The 20776-nt window shown below is 39.6% G+C and overlaps 1 protein-coding gene across 1 annotated transcript in view; it reads left to right on the top strand.

The window, feature by feature from the left end:
* pcdh17 (protocadherin 17) overlaps positions 1 to 20776 on the top strand; it is a gene marked incomplete at both ends in the record, with an annotated part of 56075 nt that overhangs the window by 18623 nt on the left and 16676 nt on the right. The window contains 2 exons of the mRNA XM_079238532.1: positions 5359 to 5417; positions 5790 to 5962. Of these exons, the coding sequence (XP_079094658.1) occupies positions 5359 to 5417; positions 5790 to 5962 (232 nt within the window). The remainder of the gene's footprint in view (positions 1 to 5358; positions 5418 to 5789; positions 5963 to 20776) is intronic.

The following is a 20776-nucleotide window of genomic DNA, read 5'->3' on the forward strand; positions in this document are numbered from 1 at the left end:
TCTTGCTGAAAAATTACTTACTTAATGAACAAACGGTAAGATTTTTCAGGTTTGCAGAGGTAGTGTTATGGCTCAGATGAATAACCAGCAGACATGTGTGAAAAGGTCTTTTTTTCAACAAAATCTGTTCTTAACTTTCCTTTTCTTCGAGATTTGTGATGCATGCATCCTTTATTTTTGCTGCGCTTCATGTATTTATGCAGCTGAAAATATTCACATTTGGGAGATACAATTTAAACAGCTTTTTTTAAACAACACAGCTTTCTCAGGTACCTTGGAACCATGGCAGAGGGTGTGTTCGAATGTTGCTGACATGTAGTATATTCTAATCCAGGAGAGAATTACAGCCATCATTTTCTTTCTCTTTGTTGCAAAGTTTGCACTTTTTATTTTTACTGGTTTTAGAATAACTTTAAGTTGGGGAAAGAATAAAGGCAGCAATATAAGGTAAAATAATTTAGATTTAGCCACATACATATACAGTATATTCTCTTAATGCCTTTGCACGCTGAGATAGCGCCACAGTGACACTAGGAGTACTTCTTACTTGTGCAGCTGTTGTGCACCTTCAGTCTTTATTTGCACGAACCAAACTATTGCTGCATAGGACCAATCTCAATATGTACTTTGCAATAACATACCTGCTTTGAAGGACTTGGAGGTGAAGGAATAGCTACTGACAGTTTGGCTGACTACCTCGGCTACTGCCTCAGTGGTGTAACAACACCTGCTCAGTTCCATCCAAAACCTCTCAGACATGTTCTGCTTTGCATTAATCTGACAGCAACTGAAGGCAAAACTATTTACAGAATTTGTGATACTTTTTTATATCACCATACAACCAGGATAAACACTTTTACGTCTGAGCTACATATAAGGTTCGAGTTATAGCAGTGGTTCTTGATTTCACATATGGCTTCACAAAACTTGGAAGGGGGGCCAGAATTTACTCAGTGGTTCACTTTTATTTGGGACACAACCTGAAAAGTTCCCTTTGTTCATAGCCTTTGCTGCATAAATCCCAAGTTAGATGAAAAACATCACTCATGTAAGTTCAATGAAACATATATCAGTTTCCTTGAACAGCAAATGTTACGTGTGCACACCGCTCGCCTGTGTCACTGCTGAGGGTTTGTCTAAATGGATCCAAGAGGAACATTCACATTAGTGTGACCAATGTCTTATTAACAGAATGCTGGCAGTTCAACAGATTAATGAAGCCATTAATGTTACATTTCCAATGTTTATAAAAAAAAAAAAAAAAGAGCATTAAAGAGAATAGCAAGGAGCAAACAAAGACTTAACAGTCTGGCATGAGAAGTCTTTTATAGTGTACTTGTATCCTATTCATCTTCTTTTTTCTTTTGCATTGCACATTGGAAAACAAAAGTCAGTTCCATGTGTGTTGGAAATTTAGTCAAAAGAAATATAAGGAAATCATTAAAACCTACTGACACTGCAGATCATCTGCTTGCATACGCCATCTCACCTTGACATCCTAATTTGTCTTAAAATGTGAAGCATGCACTTTTTTGATAGGTGTTTTCAAGGTTTTAGGCAGGTTAGGTGTTCAAGGACTGCTGAGGTCAAAGTGTGTTTAGGATTCATACATTTCCCCTTTACTGGTATCAGCAGCCTCATTGCCTCACATGTCAAAATATTTCTTCAAACCGTCACTCTGTTTAGTTATTTAGAAGGTAGTGGAAGATACTTAGCAGGCGGTGTGTTGGCTTTAAGTTCACTTAAGCCCATTGATTCAATAGTCTCTTATCTCAAGGAAGATATTTCAAAGCTAATTAGATCTGATCACTTATAATTGCTTCTCAGCCACCAGATAGTCAATGCAGTCTAATTATTTGCTTGTTTCTCCACCCCTTTTTCCTTGCTTCTTTTATCATACCTTCATTTTACAGCTGGGCCCCTTTTCCCTGTTGCTCCTCATTTCCTACGTTTGCTCCATCCCCTTTCTCCTCGCCAACATGTTTCTGGTCGTCTGAACTCAGTTTCTTTCAGCGTCTCCTTCATTCCTATTTAGCTGTTGATCTACTCTGAGAGTTTTCTAGACCCCATTTGATCATAATGTCTTGCATAACACACTGCAGAGAGGGTTTATTAAATTATATAAACTTTCTTCGCCTGCTGACAAGATTAAGGCTTATTTGGAATCACTTACACCATCTGAACTGAAGCAGTGTGTGTACTTACACCCAAACAAACAGAATGAGCTTTATGTATGTGTTCTGGAAGACAGTAAAGGACAAATGCATGCATCAGAGCAGAATAGTTGAATTTAATAAAGCTGTCCAATGATGTGTGAAAGAGGACATGCGATACGTCCTCGTATACCATCCCCGCATAAGATATCAAATGCGTACACACACGCAATGACATGTATACACAAATATAACCCCACCGAAAGTAGCAGTGCCCCAAAATGCACCAACATGGCCTGAGAGTAGAATAGCACTCCAATATTCTCGTTCCATTTGTCTCAATCGGCTTGCTGTCTGAGCGGTCAGTCTTAGGGCCTCAATGGGAATACAGAATAGAGTGCAGCTTTTTACACTTACTCAGCCTCACTGTATTCAGTATCTGCGTGACCTCTGTGGCCTTGCTTCATGAACTAGATACAAGAAATCATTCACTTCACTCCAGCAACTTGCTTTTGGAAATATCCTCCACACCACCAAACAAAAGACCGGCCGCTGACAACTGCGTGGAGTGGACTGACACCGAATTACTGGATTCATCTTCTGCTGAATAGGCTCAGCACTCCTCTAAAACTTTAAGGTCAAAGACTCACATCTGCTGTCAATATGGGAGTATGATTCTGTGAACGACTTTTGGTCATTTTAGTTAAGTTCAGTTCATTTCACTTGAAGAAGTTCCCCTTTTTGAGCAAGGTAGCATGAAATAATATATGGTTCCAAGGATGCTAAATGAATTTACGTCCTGTATGATAGTTTATCACCCTCCCTCAAATTATCCTGTATTCATTGTGGGCTCTGACTGGCTCAGTACAAAGCAGTTCATACCGCCTGTTATCGACCCATTAATTGGAACGGGGGCCATTGTAGTAAAAGGGCCGGGCAGTATAGACAGACAGGAAGAGATGCAGGCTTAAGATCAGCTCCGACTCTTAATTGGCAGGAAGGAGGTTTCTATGAAGTGGTGTAATGTGATTTTTATTGGCATGTAGGAGGTAAAAAGCATACTACTTTAAGTGTGACACGCACTTTGTTTCTTTTCAGAAAGAAAACGATGTGAATAACATCTTGGTGATTGTGTTTCATTCCATACAATATAGCAGCATGTACAGTACAACCTTGTCATGTCAGCTTATTTCATCTGAAGTGTTCACTGCAGTGCTTTAAAATGAACATAATGAAAGAGGGAAGTACGGATCTGTGGACATGTGTAGAAATGAAATGAGGCTGTGTGACAATAGGAAAAAAAACGTAAAGAAAAAAAAAAAAAGATTTCCGTTGATGGCTGGCCGTGTGATAGACTGGCGACTTGTCCAGGGTGTACCAATGATTGCTGGGATAGACTCCATCATCCCCATGAGCCTAAATTGGACTAAGCGGTTCAGAAAATGACTGACTGATTGTTGATGGCCTTTTCTTCTGATCAGATTCGATTCTAACAGATAAGAAGTGATTGAAAAGTGAGTCCAAGGTTGGTTTGTTCGTAATTAAATTACGTAATGTACTCATCAGCTGAAAGACTTCCAACTTGCTTTTTCTTCCTTCTTTTTTTTTTTTCTTTTTTCTCTCTTAAAAATTCTGTTGTCAGTGGTTTGTTATCATTTCATTGCCAAAAGATTCAAGGCATTCATTCTTCTTTTACTTTATGGTCAGATTACAGCCTTTGATCCATTCTGTGGGTGTTTTCTTTTCATATTGTTGAAGGCTAAAGTGGAATAAAGTGTTTAGGTGTAGATAAAGATGTTTGCAAAAGCATGGAAGGTCAAAGTACCGAGGTGGCCTGTCTGACCTTCACACACCCTTTTTCATACCGAGCCACCGCGGTGCGTGGATGACATTGAAATACTCCATCGACTGAGAGTCAAGCTGTGCATGTGAAAAACCCTGGCACAAGGAGACATTACTCACTAAACATGACATTTTACCGCTACAGATTCAAGACAGAGAGTTGTGCACAACATAGGGTAATTATTTGTGTTGGCGTGATGAATACTGCTACACCAGCATGAAAGCGGTTTCTCATTTGTTTCCATCATTTCTGTCTTTATGCAGCAGGGAAATATTTTATATTCTGGTAATAACTTGAGCTAAACAAATACAGTTTATATTTGGTGTCTTTCTTTCCTGGCTGATAGCTACAACTCTGTTCTCAAGAAGATTATTTTCTTTATACAGATGGTTCTGTTTTTAATTTATGTTTAACACATAAGCATTTTTTTTAAGTCATGAGCTTGGACTTTTGCAAATGCCAAAAAGAACAGGGGGATTTTTCGACCCTTTAACTTTTAACAAACCCCGATACACTCTGCGTTGATATGACACTGAGACAGACTGGGAGAAAGACAGAGTGCTTCAGTACTGATGTGATTGATCCAGTTTGCATGGCGATGCTGCATGCAGCCCTGAGTGTTTTTGCCTTTTAGGCAGTGAGCTTTGAAACAGTGATTCCTTACTTCTATACCTTCCCACATATGTCGTATTGTTTATTGATGCAAATGCTTATGTGGAACTATGAAAAATCTTTGTACCTTTATGAGCCCTTTTTTATTTTTTTGTTTGTTTTTGCTGTCTGCATATTATTGATCTTCAAAAATCAAAGTTCCTTGTGTATGATCAAATAGCTGAAATCAAATAAACACCGCACAATTCAACATATGCAGTGCCCTGCTCTTTGCGGCAAATTTTATTAAAAACGGTGAAAGATGGTGTTGAGTTTCACAGTCAGCAGTTTCTAATAGGAACAAGGAGCAAATTGAATTTTAATTTCTGCACAAATCCTGCTGTAATTTGGTTAGTAGATGCCTAGCTGACGCTTTGGCAGAGCAATCCCAGAGTTTTCTATTTTCATCAGGACTATTGTCCTAAGAGTCATTGATTATCTGATGTCTGCCAGATCTGATGTTTAACTCTGCGGTTTACTCTCGGATGGCTAATTATCCTGCTTCATGCAGTTCATAAAATGCTCAAACCATTGTGATATAAAGCTCAAACTTTCAATAGTTTTGTTTTTTTGTTTTTTTTAAAATTCTTAATCTGTCCTATGCCTTATTTTTTCCTCCATAATTAGTCACATGTCACGAGGAATTCTTGTTTCACAGCAGGAATCGTCTCTGTACAGCTTACTGCATACTCTCTTCTCTCTTCTCCACAGACGGACAATTTCCCCACTGAGCCTAATTATATGGGTAGCAGACAACAGTTTGTCCAAAGGTAAGGGTTGGAATCTATAACCAATCCCTACATCTCAGACCTCTGTGTTCTGTTCTCCCCACACTCTATTACAGCAACAGTAATTATACTGACAGTTAATTATACTGAGTAATAATGAGGAATTAGATAAAATTATATTTACTGGTGACCACTTACTATATCTCCTACACTAATTGTTATGTTTGTTGCACGTTATATATGATTTTTCTTGGTTAATATTTACGAATATTTGTCGGTTTTCTGTTTTTTTTTTTTTTTTTCATGTTTTCACTTTTGCTTTATAAAAGGGAAATGAAGAAAGTTGGCTACAAACTGTGTGTTAACACTGTTAGCTTTTTGTCTTTTTTTTTTTTTTTTTTTTCCTTCTTCTAGTAGTTCAACATTCAAAGACCCGGAGCGAGCGAGCCTCAGAGACAGTGGTCATGGCGACAGCGACCAGGCCGACAGCGATCAGGACACCAACAAAGGATCCTGCTGTGATATGTCTGCAAAAGAAGCGCTCAAGTTAAAGGCTGCAGGTGTGAAACCGCCACCATTGGAGCAAGGTGAGCCCTCACCGGCAACCGTGGCCTGGACGAGTAATTAAATACGTGGAGCAAATGACTACCGGGTTGCTGTTGTGTGCTGCAGTAACTTGTGTTAATGATGAAATTTTCTGACTTGCCTGAACGCCCACAATCTGAACTCATACTTGGCTACTTTATTTTCCCCACTACTTTGTTCTCTGCACTTTTCTCATTTAAAGTGCATGTGGTTTGTGTATTGGAGGGTGTGAGTGTGTGCGCATTCTGTACACGTCCTCAGTTTATCAAAGCAGACAAGCCCATTATGTTTTTATAAGCCCAACTACTTCAGCCTCTCCATTTAGTCCCTCTTCCCTGAGCACCCGTCTCTGAAACTTTGATAATGGAACATGGAAAATGACTTAGTGAGCGGCAGACGATGTAGCCTCGTAGTGTGGTGATTAAATATGAATAATTATTCTAAGCACTGTGGGTCGGGCAGATTACACATGACATGTGTAGAACAATAACTCCCCAGATATGAGTTGTTGCAGCCACCCCCAGCCACCTCATTTGATCAGTACGGGGTCAGGGGCGGCAGTAGCGTCAAGATTATACATATAGCAGGTGGAGAGAGAAGTAATGGGTGAGATTTGGTGAATTTGTCACTGTAGCTTCATCCAAAGATGTGGTTCATTACCTGCTTAGCAAAACAGATTTTCCCTGAGAAGCGCAAATTTACTAAAATATCTGCACAGAGAAATTTGTATCTCACTGACAGCATCCAGAAGGATGGTCTTGTACACTAAACATGGATTCTCTGTAATGGTGCTATTAATCCAGGGAACAGAAGGGCTGTTTTACTTCTTGCGGAAGGACAGTGACAATTTGTGCAACACTCTGTGCTCCAATATGCATGTCTGACTAGATAACTTTTTTTTTTTTTTTTCCCTTTTCATTGTTTTGTTTAGAATGGGGGGGGGGGGGGGGGTAAAGCCACACACGTTGGCAAGAGAAATTGGCCGATTAAAAAGCTCCATATGTTTCTCATTTTGAAAATGCTCTCATTTAATTGTCCATGAGAGACCAAAAGGATCACATTTATACACGCAAGGTTCATGACAAAGTGAGCTCAGGCTGAATTGTGTTGTATTCAGTGAAAAGGAAAAAAAAGGAGTTTAAAAAAAAAAAACCCAAAACAACTGTTTTGTCGCTGTTTTTGCTGCTACTGTCGGCGCTAGTGCCAGCTACCTATTTCTCTTGTGTGTGTGGTCCTCAGGCAGTATCGTTTAGCTCTTGAACAAGAAACTGTTCACACACAAACACCCACACAAATAAGTCTGGAGGTGCTGGTGACTTGGTAAACTCCACCACTTTTGTTCTACTTTTTTACCTCTCCTTGTTTGGGAAAATCAACTGATGTGAGATTAGACGGTTAACTGGCTGCAACAGGCTGTGTTTAGCCAATGACATAGGGGCTTAGCGAAGCTGCGAGGGAGGGCGGGGGCAGGCGACCAAGGTGTGCTCCGAAGACAGTGATGAGGAATGAAGGCTGGTGGACATCATAGTGTCACTTCTCCAAAGCATCTTTATTAACTTGCAAAAAATACTAGTTTAATACTCAAACGCCCTTATCTTCTGCCGTTCAAGCTACAGCGTCCTCTTCTAGTTTTATTTCCTGCGTTTCTCAGATGAATCATAAGGTGGGTACTTTGTGGCTGGTAATCAGAAGAGTAGTTCTCTTTGCTGCTTTGTCTGAGCTGACCTGCTCATATGCAGGCAATAAAGTTGTGACATGAGCAATTAATGAGTCTTAGTGAAAAAGAAAAGAAAACAAAGGAAAGTTAAACACGAGCTGTTAAGGTATCTGTGGCTTAAAGTATTGCTCTACATGTACATAGACCGCACACTGCACATGGAAGCCCTCAGGTCTCCTATCTGTTAAAAAAGGGAAAATAAATCGTGTCACTGGTCACTTTCCCTGGAGTCTGTTCCTACAAGCTTATTTTCTTCACATCTTGGCACTTAGCATCTACTTCATAGGTCTTTCTCTGCTACCCCCATCCCTCTTTCCTTTTTTCACCTTGCCCTCCTTCAGCCTATGTTAAGTCCTCTGTTTCCCTCTAAGCATAGCCCTACCAATTACTCTGTAGCTCTCTGCTCTCCTGCCAGAACACTGCGGCCTCTTTCAGTGGCTCAGTATAAACAGAACTACAAGTGCACAAAGCATGTAGTTCAAGTCCTAATCAATCTCCCACCCTGTTTCAGTTCTCAGCCTTAAAGTCAGTAGGTTGTACCCTTTACTTGTTATGTGTTTTTCTCCTTTTCTTTGCCGTCTATTTTAAGTTTTCTGTCTGTATTTTCTTCCTACTCTCCATCTTCTGTATTTGTGATTTCCACTTACAAACATTACTTGCAGAAACATACCTTCATAGAGTGTAGTTCACCGTGGCTTCCTTCCAGATTACATAATCTGAATATTTTAGCACTGCAGATTAGCCCTAAATTGATTAATTAGCCTTGCAAAATTGGTAGCAATGTATTAATTAAGCTTAAGTATATCAAATGCATTTTTAGCCAGTTTTAAACAGCGATTAATTGATGCTCCAGCGCGCCTGCAGCAGACATTAATACGGTCTTGTCTGGCTCCGCCGGAGTGGCTGGCAGCACATCGCTCGCCTCTGCGGAGATGACTGCCACAGTCGCTATCATGAACAGACAGGCGGCAGGGGTGTGGGGAGATGTTACCCACTGATAGGGCTGTCCAAGCAAATGGAGAGGGGGTGTTAGAGATGATCTAGGGGGAGAGGAGGAAGAGGGATGGACACTGTTTGACTATACCATCTGACCTCTCCTAATTAGCTGCAACTGGATTATGATAATCAAACTGCCTCCTGCGTTGTTTTAGAAAGGGAGGGGCGAGTGGAAGAGAGGAGGGGGAGGTTGGAGGATAATGTGATACTACAAGGGCAGTGTGGATACGGTGAGAAGCCAGCGTGACACGCGTTCCTATGACAGCATGGCAGAAGGTGATGAAATTGACTTTTCTCTATTATTTGCAGGTTGGGTGATAGAAATCTCAGCCCCTGCATCATCAGTTACTACTGTATGAACAGGGCTAAATAAGTAAAATGTCATAGCTGGACAGTATTTTTCATTGCATGCAAACACACCCTAATTATGATGTAAATGGACACGAAGATTGATAGAACATGCCGCTCATATATAAATGATAAGTTTGGCATTATATTTAGTTCATACCAAGCCCTGTTTCAACAATGCATCCCTTTTGTGTTGGTGTTAAGTAATTTATTATACTAAGAAATGCAAGGAAATGCAAGTTAGGTTATATAATGAATATGCATCTTTAAAGAGATGTTATAAATCATCTATTTTGCCTTCTGATAAGCTGTTTATGTAACAGACACTGGCAAAAAACCAAAATGATGTTTCTGACATTTAGACTGGTTGTTGAAATTTATTAAACAGGATTTTGTTTTCCCTTCACTTTTTTTTTTTTTTTTATAAAATATTAAAATCCTCTAATAATAATAACATGTTTGTAACCTTTATGACATGTCAATCAGATGTTTTTTTTTCCCCTATGTATTTATAACATGATTGGCAATGTTATGTGTTTGCTGTTATGGGACTGTGGATGGAAATTAGCATTTGGCTAAATTGGTACATTTACAGCAATATGCACTGTCCCATTCAAATAAATAAATAATGACATTTTCAGTAAGACAAAGTGATTTTAATTTCCAAGTGAAAAAACTTGACTATCCTGACTAGTTGACTACTGGTGGTTTATCGTTTACAGTCCCATATGTTTTGATAAACAAATAAAATTAGAAGCTAGTCAGCTAAAAGGAGTTGGTTCATTTAGACAGGATTCAAACATATTTCTTTTGACAGGTTTGCACTCTTTAAACTTAAAAGTATCACAACACTGATTTTCTTTAGTTTCTTTGTTTGTGTTTTTTTTTTTTTTAAGATCTTGCTTTAGTGGACCACTGTGAATTGTGTTTTTATCACTTTGAGATTGTCATTGGGTCAGGGTCTGGACTGTAGTAACCAGTCCTCTGCAAAAATTATGTCTCCTGTATCCTTTAAGCACTTTTCCATAAATTGAGCTTGATGAATTTTGTCAGTGGAATCTTGAAATAACACTGTACCATCTTGGAGGAAAAAAAATCTAGTTGAACGTTAAATATTTTTGGGTATTATGCTGACCTAGTTTTTTGGGCATATCCATGCCCAGTAATATATAACATTACTGGGCATGGATCAGACCAAGGGAAGGACCCCCAGATGATTTGCTTTATGAAAACAAAATATTACATACCGTTGTAACTTGTTTCATAATTTCCATTTTAGTTAAATAACTACAAACAAGTGTGCAACAGTATTTTTGAATCCTCATCTTTTGCTGTAACATTTCAAAATCCAAGAAGGGTAAGACCTCATTCTTTCATCAGTAAAATCATGAGAAAATTACGTCTTTTTATGAGCTGGTTTTTGGAATAATAGGTTTTCTCTCTCAGTCCACACTGAGACCAAACAAACTAAATATTCAGGCTTTAATCCATCTTAAATATTAACTCCTCTCCCTTGTGGCTGCCTTAATCTTAAGACGCTAGCATTTACTGTATTTTTCCAGAGCACATTGAGTCCTTGCAATCTCTGTCTTTGCTTTTTTTCCCCCATTTTATCTAGGGCATTTAATTTGAATCATGGGTGAACCTTTGATTAAAATAAAAAAAAAGAGAAAGAAAAAAGAAAAGTGGTAGTTGCAAGATTAATTGACTGGTCAGAAGTCACATCAGATGCCCTTTTCACACTTGTAGCCATGGTAACCTCTATCATGCTCACTATGGCCTTCAATAAACCTTTATCAGGCTCTTTGAAAAGGGCATTTCATTCAACATCATTCATATTTCATGGAAAGATAAATGCAGACATGCTTTTTTCAGCATAGGCAGATGAGCATTAGATCTGTAATTTGACCACTTCTGTATTTGTATTTGGAAAAAAGGTACCCCAATGAACTTGTTATGGCTTTATTATTGACATGTTCCTTTTGGATACACGTAGTGCTCTCAGCATAGATACTACATAGTGCAATACCAATTACAATTAATAATGTATGCATCTGGAATTTGGAAAATGTCTGACTGAAATAGAAAATACTTTCATTATAGCTCACAAATCATAGTGCACACATAGATATTAGTATGATTAGTGCAAGATTTGTTCATGTCTTTGGATAAATAATATATTTTGGGGCACTTAAAGAGACAAATGGGCAAATTGTAGTTTCCAATATAAGTTTCATTGAAAACAAAAGAAACAAAGTGTCGTGTTGAAAGATTATAAACACAGTTCAGACACAGCGCAGGCGGTTTAAAACGAACAAATGAACAAAGCAGCATAAAAACCGGCTCCAGAATGATGGGCTGCTGGAAGACGCACACCCTCTGAATCATTTCCAGTGGGCTTGAAATCCAAAGTGGAGTTGTGATGGAGCTGCAGCAGAGCCAGATTGTGACTCAGTCATATCATGTGGACAGACAAGATGATTTTCTGAAATGAACTCATCAGATGAAATCCTGAACAGCAACAGTTCCTGCTGCAGAGCATCTGGAAGGTGATGTCTCAATGACGTTTGATAAGGTCGTATTACCGTTGGCACATTCTTTATTTCTTTTATCATATCATATAATATGTGTGACACATCCTATTCATATGCTTTTTAAATTTTCTTTAATATAATCTAGAGCTTTGTTGAAATATTCCAAAACAACTGAGCTCTTTGTGATTGTGCACAATCCATTTAATCAACCATCATTTTAAATGATGAATAAAAGGGAGTGATTGACAAATGAACCTACAGTATATGTTGTGATGGATGAAATTAATTTTTTCAAAGCTAAAGGCCAAAACGTCAATATTTTGAAGCCTCTGTTAGGTGGTAAACACAATTGCAGAGAGGGCAGCGTTAATGAGAGACGCTTCTGGTATTGTTAAAGTAATTGTTCTGCGGGTTAATGGACAAACAGCTGCTGGGAGAAAAGCATCATTTGAGAGTCCTGTAATTATTCAGTTAAGCAACATTACTCTAAACAGGTAGCATATGGAGGAGTCATGGTTTCATGTGATGCCATCACATCCGTCTGTTTCAACATGATTAATTCAGGCCATCGGGGTGTGTTTACACCCGTTGTTCCGATGGAAGTGTGTAAGCGCGTCATTCCAGGGAGCTTCAGTTGGTTTTGATGCGTTGAGGAGCTCCTCTTTGCCTGTTAGCACTTTTCATCAGTAATCATTAATGTAAAAATTGGGATCTGTTTTAGCGTCTCCTTATGAAGTACCCATTGTGAAATAATAGCTAGCTACTTAAGAGTGTATCTAAAAGTCTGTAGCATGGCCGAAGGGAGTAGATTATAAAAACAAGCATCATCTGAAAACAGCAGCCAGATGCTCATGCGTCTCTACACTGTTTGTGCGAGCTATAGAGGCAGAGAGGATTTGTCTCAGAGACTTTCATCTTTTCTTGCCCCTCATCTCTTCAGCTTTTCCATGGCCTGTCCCTGGCCAGGCTGATAGCCTGATTCATGGCAACATCACCGGCTTACTTTCCTTGTGGGGAAAATAAAAACCATCAGCAATCTGGATTCCTCCAGGATGCATCACTCAAAGTCAAATAAGATTTGTGAGTGTTTTTTGTGCCCATACACATGCGCTAGATCGTGTGTTTCACCCCATTCTTAGAGGATATGGCCGTATCGCACAGCAGCGAGGCGATTTGCGGCTAAGCTAGTGGAATCCCGTGGAAAGCCTAAAATCTTATAGAGTGAAGGGAGGGGAACTATCACAGTCTGAGGATTTCTTCTCTCTCATTATGGAAGATTTAAAGGGATTAGTCTATTTTCTGTACCACACAAAGTTTTATTAAATTCCATTGTTATGATTGCGGTTCATGGAGGGTAATGTCCATTCTTGCGTCCTTCCTCCCGTGCTTACCGGGTGTGTTTCTGAGTTGGACGGGGTGTCAAGTGTGATTCCCACCTCAGCCCGCCTGCATGGCGGATCACCCCCTGATCCTCATTCAGCTAGAGTAGCCTATCTCCAACACAATGGCACCACAGTGTTGGAGAGGATTGATGAATATCTTTGACTCTTACAACTTGGGCTGTAAATCTCTGACATTATCCCTTCACCCCAGTAGCCACAGCGGATAATTACAGCTTGTTTATGGTAGTAGCAGGCAGGAACATGTCTTATTTCTCTGCAAACACCATTTTAACCTCTCAAAATAACATCATAGGAATTTTCTTCACATGGAGTAGGAGCTGTGGCTCCTAAGTGGGTACAGATGTCCGTTTTGTGGTCCTCAAACTTGCTATAATTCTACTTGCTATGATAAGAACATGGCTGCGTGTTAATCCAAGTGTCTACTAACTCATATTACATAGAAAAAAACATGTTAAGCTTGTAACTGTGGAGCTGTAACTCAAAGCCCCCTGAAAATATATGTGCACAGTGGATGAGGATTAGTCCAGAGTCATGGAGCTTAAAAGGTAATCGGTCTTTGACCATATTGTTGAAGCATCAAATATTATATCCTTTAGAACCACAATAAATGTTTTTATTCTTTTAATTCTGAAGTCAAACTCAGTTTTTAAGCATTGTGATTTCATTGCTATGCTGACCTCCGCAGCTACAGATGCTTTTGTCATTGTTCTCGTCATAGGCCTCGCCTGATGGACAAATTTGAATGTGTTTGTTTCAGTGCCTCATCTGTGCCTAACAGGGCTAGGAAAGTGAGGCCAAGGCGGTTTGATTAGTTTGCATATCTCATGTTTACAGTTTATACATGCACACAGGCTTGTTTGCTGTAAACACACTAGTAACCCGCATTATCATCCAGAGTGTATGATTTCACTCTGCTGAGTCGACTGGAAAAAAGAAAAAGAATCTCTGCAGAACTTGTTTCCTACGCAGACGAGCAGCATATTCCTCTCTAAGGAGCAGTGGGAGAGGCAATCCAGTGTTTATCAGCTTCATCATCATGATAGACATGTTTCTGCTCCCAGTTGTTCTCTTTGTAATCACATGATCAACAACCTCGTAGATGCCGTATCTGTGCTACAAATGAAATTAATTAACATTGTGCGGCTGAGCCCCATGGCAGTGCAGCCTACTTTTTTTTTCTTCCTTTTATTTATTTATTTATTTTGTCAGGCATTAACTTCCCACTGCAAAGCCTTGTTAAACGTTGTGAATCCAGCACAAACAATTAGGATGTTATCGCAAATTTTAATGCAGAAATATTTTAAAGATGAAAGCTCTGCTGAGAATTTCAAAGAGGGGAGATGTTGTGGTACAGTTTTTCAGCTTATGAGTAGTTCACACTGTGGTCTTACTAAAAACAACAAACAAGATTACTAAACAGTGGGAAACAGTGCTTCACAGCGCTGTGCTTGTATCTCTCGGTGTTTCTCAGATATCTAGACTGAACAGCAGCAGTAACTCCGGTGTGTAAGTCGGATTTCTGAAAAGCTGCTTGGATGAGTTTTAGAACAAATGTCCTTGTTTATTCGTTTTCTGCTTTGAGAAAGTATTTGATTACTGTGAAGTCTTGAGTTGCTGGGTATAAACGGACCTTTTTCGCCATCAGATTTCCAGGAGTTAAAAAAAAAAAAAAAAAGGAGCAGTCACAGCCAGAGTTAGTTTGTTGTTACAGGCCCTCTCTAGGAGTGTGTGTTGAGTAGAAGGAGCAGAATTGTTCCAGCGTCTGCTCTCAGTGGGTGAAACATGTTGTCCTGCACAGCGGTAGGGAGGATATTACGGAGCAGATTATAATGATACAGAACATCGTCACTCCCTGGATCACAGCCCCTCCACAGCCATCTGTCCCTTATCCATGGACAGCCGGGCATTTGTGAATTTCAGTGTCTGTGTGTGTGCGTATGTGCGTATTTGTGTGGCGGGCGTTGTTCTATGTAATTCTAGATATTAACCATGCTCTTTAACATATGCTGCGATTGCCCTTTTTACTCCATCTTCTCTCCTTTTTCAGCGATAAACATGAACTTTGTTTCAGCACTTCTTTTTTTGTGTCTTGTGTTTCAGATCTGAAACAAGCTGCAATTTATTTTATGAAAAGATTAAATATGTGCTGCCGATGAGCAAAGAACTGGTTGTTTTCTACAACAGGTTAGATTTTAATGAGAACAAATGAACCATTTTGAGGATGTTTAATTTTTTCGAATGTTTTACACTAATAAACACTCTAAAATCATTCCAACGTTGTAGCCTTTTTAGTTTCCTGCCAAAAATTCTGCATTAATATCAGTTTCTATCTGTAGCTTTTTATCTTTTCATCTTTGCAGAGTATTTTTCCTCTTTTGAAAAAATACACAAAGTTAAATAAGCTCCGTGGCCAATGCTTGTTACATACTCTACGAGAAGCAAGAACATGGTTCTTGCTCTCAAGGCCGAGAACGAGAATTTCTTTTTAATTTTCCATTCTTACTCTACGAAAAGCTTTTTCTGCAACAGGGCAGGGATCACTGGGGGGTTCTATGTTTTCATGTGCAATGTACCCGGTTTTTTAATTTTTAATGAAAAACTTCCGTCCGCGGTGCGGCTAGTTGTGCACACATCAAGCTGCACACACGGGTAGTTACGCACATGGCTGCGTCCTTCCGTTTAAATGCCAGATGTAAAAAAAAATTGCACTTTCTCACCCCCTCATCAGCTGTGTATTTAAATAATCCATTTAACCTGCAGCAGCAAAAGTATCAACAAAAGCCAGCTTCATGTTTTTCCTTTATAACCACGCCCACTTTTAAATGTCCGACCAATCACACAATACTTCTCAGAACCCCACGAGAAGAAAGTTCTTCCAGCCTGATATGTCAAAAAACTGTCTTCAACCATGTCTGCCAGCACTAAATAACGTCATTTTCTTCTCAGGGCCTCGAGGAAAAAAAAGTATGTAGCAGGTTTCATTTAAAAACACAGACTGACTATAAACGGTTGATTGACTTTAAAACAAATTCCGCCACAGCATAGATTCACTTTACCAAAGTTTTATATTTGCAACAAATAAGGGGATGACATCTCCCTTGACCTTCATTAGAGACCTTCCGACATCATCAGGAGAACCACGGCTCTAACTCTGAGTACAACAGGCATTACAGCAGCTCTGTGACCTGTCAGAGTCTGTGCCCTCTAGCAAGGCCTTCAGGTAATGCTAAGTGCTCTGTGCATGCATGGAATTATAAAACAGGATTAATATTGTTTTTATCATGGTGTTTTTACTCAAGGAATGGTGTCTGAGAGGCTTAAGTGGGACTATAACACCTGCAGCTGTAATACAGCCCCAAGGTGAGGAATGCATGCTATTTTTTTTTCCTTTTAAGAATGGAAAAAAAAATGAGGACGGGGTTAATGATAAAGTCACAGAGCAGAGATAAAATAAGTACCAGAGCCACCTCAGCTTGATGGCAATTTCTTTCAAGAAAAAGAGAGCAATAAATTCATTATCTCACCCCCTCATTGAGTTGAATCTTGTTGTTTTGTTTTGTTTTTTTCTTGTAGTGAAATAGGAAGGCCCAGACTTTTGTTGCATGGAATGACTTTAAAAATTCTCCATGGTTGGACAGTGATTATGTTTTTTCACATCTTTAAGCAGGTTATAAAATGAGCTGCATAATGGTCATTCATTATCCTAACCGCTAAGTCCGATGAAGGGTCATAACCTCATCTTCCTGGTCACCACCAGGTAAAAGAGGTTATGGATAGCATGTGACTCTATTTATGATCTTTCCAGATGTTTATTTTGATTGAATCGAATCTTGTCTTTGATTCAATCCCCCATCCCGAGCATTTGTAAGAAGTTGGGCAACAGTGGAGAGAAAAAAAAGCTTCCTTTTGAAATGAAGGAAAAAACCTACAGACTTTGCTGCAGTTGGTTTTTATTGAAGCTGGTGTGAAAATTGACAGACTGAGGATTGGATTCATTATTTACAACTCAAAAGTAGCTCATATTAGCTCGCAAACCCATGATACACAGTAGCATCTTTGCCTCTATAAGCAAACTAAGACCCAGCTCAGAGGCACCATCTGTAAACAGGCTGTTATTGTACTATTGTTTTGTATGGATTTGTTTGGGGCAATCATAGATTTCTGGGAGATTTTAATCTCACAGTGCTGTGCTTTGACTTGAATGATATATGATATAAAGTATTTTGCTGAGTTATGCTGTATTTAGTTGCATAACATTATTAATTACAATAACACTAAAGGACAGATTGCTTGATCAATTTTGTGCAGTCTGCTACAAAGTGGGGAAATTGCTCAACTTTGATTATGTGAAAATGAACTGACTGGTAAAAATTTCCCAAGACGGTGGATTCAGCACAACTTCAATCACAGAAATACAAGCAGAGGGCCCCTGTGTCTGGGCTGTTTTAATGGTTGATGCAAGTGAATATTTGTGGTGCCCTGGGGCATTGTTTCCCCATGTTACACTGCATCAGGAACCCGAGAGACAAATGGCCTCGGCCTGTCCAAGGCATCAGGACTTCTCCTCTGTTCAACCATAACTAGTAATGTCCTTTCATCCACTGCCTGCGGTGGTATAGATAATGGAGTATTTGAAAAAGAGGAAACGCTGAAACAAAGAGGTGGAAGTGGATGGAATGATCAAAGATGTCAGAGGATATAAAGAAATTGGGATATCTGAAAGAGTACTACTGTATATATCTCTAGCGCTGGGTGTTAGCTTCATGAAATGCATGCAGCTTTGAAAGTGGGTTGAAAAACCACAAAAATGGGATTCCATGATGAGAGAAAAAAGCCACATTGATGTATGGATGGATGGAAATGGGCGGGACAGCAGGCACGCTCCATGGGAGATTGGCTTAAGTAGCGTGATGCCTGGCACCCAACAGTCAGCAAGCCACCAGTTCAAATCCTGAAGAAAAACCTGTCAAAGTCAGCACACATTCTACTAAGACATGCCTGGGAATGGTCACAGTCAGGAGAATACCTGCAGCCTTTGTTACAAAGCCTGTCATTAGACCTGCTCCTTCAGAATAAATATTTTCATGCAGAATTTTCCATCAATATTTAATTGTGGTATTTGTGCGGACACATATCCATGCCAGCTGTATAGGTTTCATTAAATATCTCTGTTACACGTGTGACACTGAAGCTTTCCCCAAATGACAGAGATTGAAAGTATGCTCATATGTGTGCCTTTGTGAGAATGTGCAAATGGCGACTGGGAATGTTTTTCCCTGATAACCCCAGTTTGTTACTTTTTGATCCTGCTAAATTAAGATAACGGGCTTGGTTAATTAAACTGTCACATGGCAATACCTTGAGGAATTGCGGGGCCAACACAGCTTTAATTGGGTGGCTGCTATTGTCCCTGCGTTGCCTCCCTTCTGTGAGAGGCAGACCCACAGAGGGGGGAAAAAATGCTCTCATGGCTACTGGTGAAGGATCGACAAGCTTAATGATGACTTGTGTAGCCTGTGCAATGAAAAAGACTGGAGAAATACTTGGCAATTTTATCTTAAACGTGTGAGAGAACTATAGTCCATGAAATCTATATATAATTTAAGCCACTTAGTATGTTATAAATATAATATATAACGGCAGGAGTTTCTCCACGACAGGGTCAACACCAGATTAGAAAGAACATGCAGTGTTTCCATTGCTGCTTCTGTTAGTGTTAATGAGAGTGGTGTAATTTTCTGTACATTGTAGCTGTCGGCACAGTGAATTAGTTGCAAGGGTTTGCAAAGCCCCGTGGACAATGTCAGCAAGCTTAAGATGCATCTGTAATTACCAGCAGCCAATTAACAGTTGACCTCACCATCCCACCCCAAACCGCAACAAAGATCTATGATAGAGATTTAGAGGGCTTGTAGAGAAACAGCTAAGTGTTATGGACCTTCTTACAGCGTGACACCTCTTCAGATTTCAGATCTCCATGTAGACAGATGGCAGTGTTACAGAGATGCAGGTTTTTTTTGTACAAAAGCAACAGTTATTTGATTAAACATGTTGCTCGTCGTGGTTTGCTTCAGATGTGCTGATGGGTATTTAGTGCTTTAGGGAATAAGAACACCCAAGATTATTGCAAGATCTCAGCAGAAATACGAGGTTGTTGTTGCTGGAATAAGTTTACTTGGCAGCATAATGCCCATTCTGTGGTGATGTTTTGAAAACAGTTGTCCATCTGTCCCTGAAGGTGACCAAAATCTGCCTTGATTAACAAGTGGGAAATCTGGGGTATGGTCCCTTGTGCTGCCTCTCATCCCCTCCCTAGTGAGGATCAAAGAGGATGAAGTTTTGAGCCAAGGGATAATCTAGTTCCCTAGATTGTGATAATGCTGCTCAGGATGATCATGTGGATGAGAGCGGGTCTGGGTGTGCTCGTGGCTGGGGTTTTGTGCTCAAATGTACTTGCCTGTGTGGTGCTCTAAAGAGAAAAGGCAGACAATAGCAGAGTGAGCCACAGAATTAGCACTCAGGCTTGTAGAAAATACTCTCTTGCTGTAGCTGTATCCAAGCAACCGTCAGAGTATGTAACAGGTGATTGCCACTATCTTTGTTTTTCCACCTAAAAAAAGGATAAAAATGTGGCTTTTTCCTTACTTTATGTAAACATAAAACAATAAATCTTTTGGAGATCAGGAATACAAGAATCGTCGCCTTTATCATGTTATTGGTTTTATTTAATGGCTTCCCCCTCACTACAATCCTTTCAATAAAAATATATTTAGATTTTTATCTGACAACGTTTAAATGGAATTCCAGTCCGGGCTGTAATCTGGCTTTTACATAACCTTTCATTTCTTCTTTTTGAATCATTCCTTGGTGGATTAACTACCTTTATCCTGTCGAAAGAGCCACTTCCAGTTTAGTTTCCACTTTTAGACAGATGGCCACCTATAATCTTCAAGCGCTCTTTGATATGATGCAGAATTCAGATTTGAATCAGTGACTGCAAGCTGCCCAGTCCCGAGGGCAGCAAAGCAACCCCATACCAGAACATTTCCACCACGCTTCACGCTTGGTGTGAGGTTCTGCTCCCGTAAACCCATCTGTGACCGACACCAAATGTCTGTCACAATGGCCGAACAGCTCTCGTCTTTGATTTGTTTGTCCATGACACTTTACTCCAAAAGGTCTGGTCTTCGCCAATATGTGTTGCGACAACCTCTGTTTTTTGCAACGTTCTTTTATTTATTTGATCATTGAAGTTGGATTGGTTATCATTTGAAGTGTACTTGTTGATTGACGTCTTTACAGTGGAAACTATTTCTTTTGTATCATTTGGACTTTTTTTTTTTAAATCCCTTGATGTAATCTTAAGCACTTTTGGATGTTTTTGGAGGATCGCACCACACACTTCAGTTGTAAAAAGAAGTGCAGGCTATAGATGTCAGAAGATCCTAGATTTTAATGTATGGCAAATGTAAGAGTGAAGTTCAGCACTTTTCACTGGGTTGACTTGTTTTCGCACGACTGCATTTCATTTACTGACACATTGTTTTCTTGAAAAGCAGTTTGCAGTGTGACACATGATCAAAGCCCAGAAATTTCTTCCAAATAACTGTGACACAGTTCTGTTTGCATGATGTTGTTTTTTTTTTTGTTTTTTTTTTTCAGTTACAGTTTGTGAAATGACAGTAAGCTTAAGCTCTGCTCAATCCCATTTTAGTTTTAAGTTCCCTGTTGTTCCGCGTGATCTCTTCCCACCCTGATCTGTGCCTGGTGTTGCTGTCCAGCTGTTCCATCAGGACGACAAGTGGTTAAGTAAACTCC

This window comes from Telmatherina bonti, assembly GCF_933228915.1.
Source record: "Telmatherina bonti genome assembly, chromosome: 1".
In the NCBI taxonomy this organism is placed as follows: domain Eukaryota; kingdom Metazoa; phylum Chordata; class Actinopteri; order Atheriniformes; family Telmatherinidae; genus Telmatherina; species Telmatherina bonti.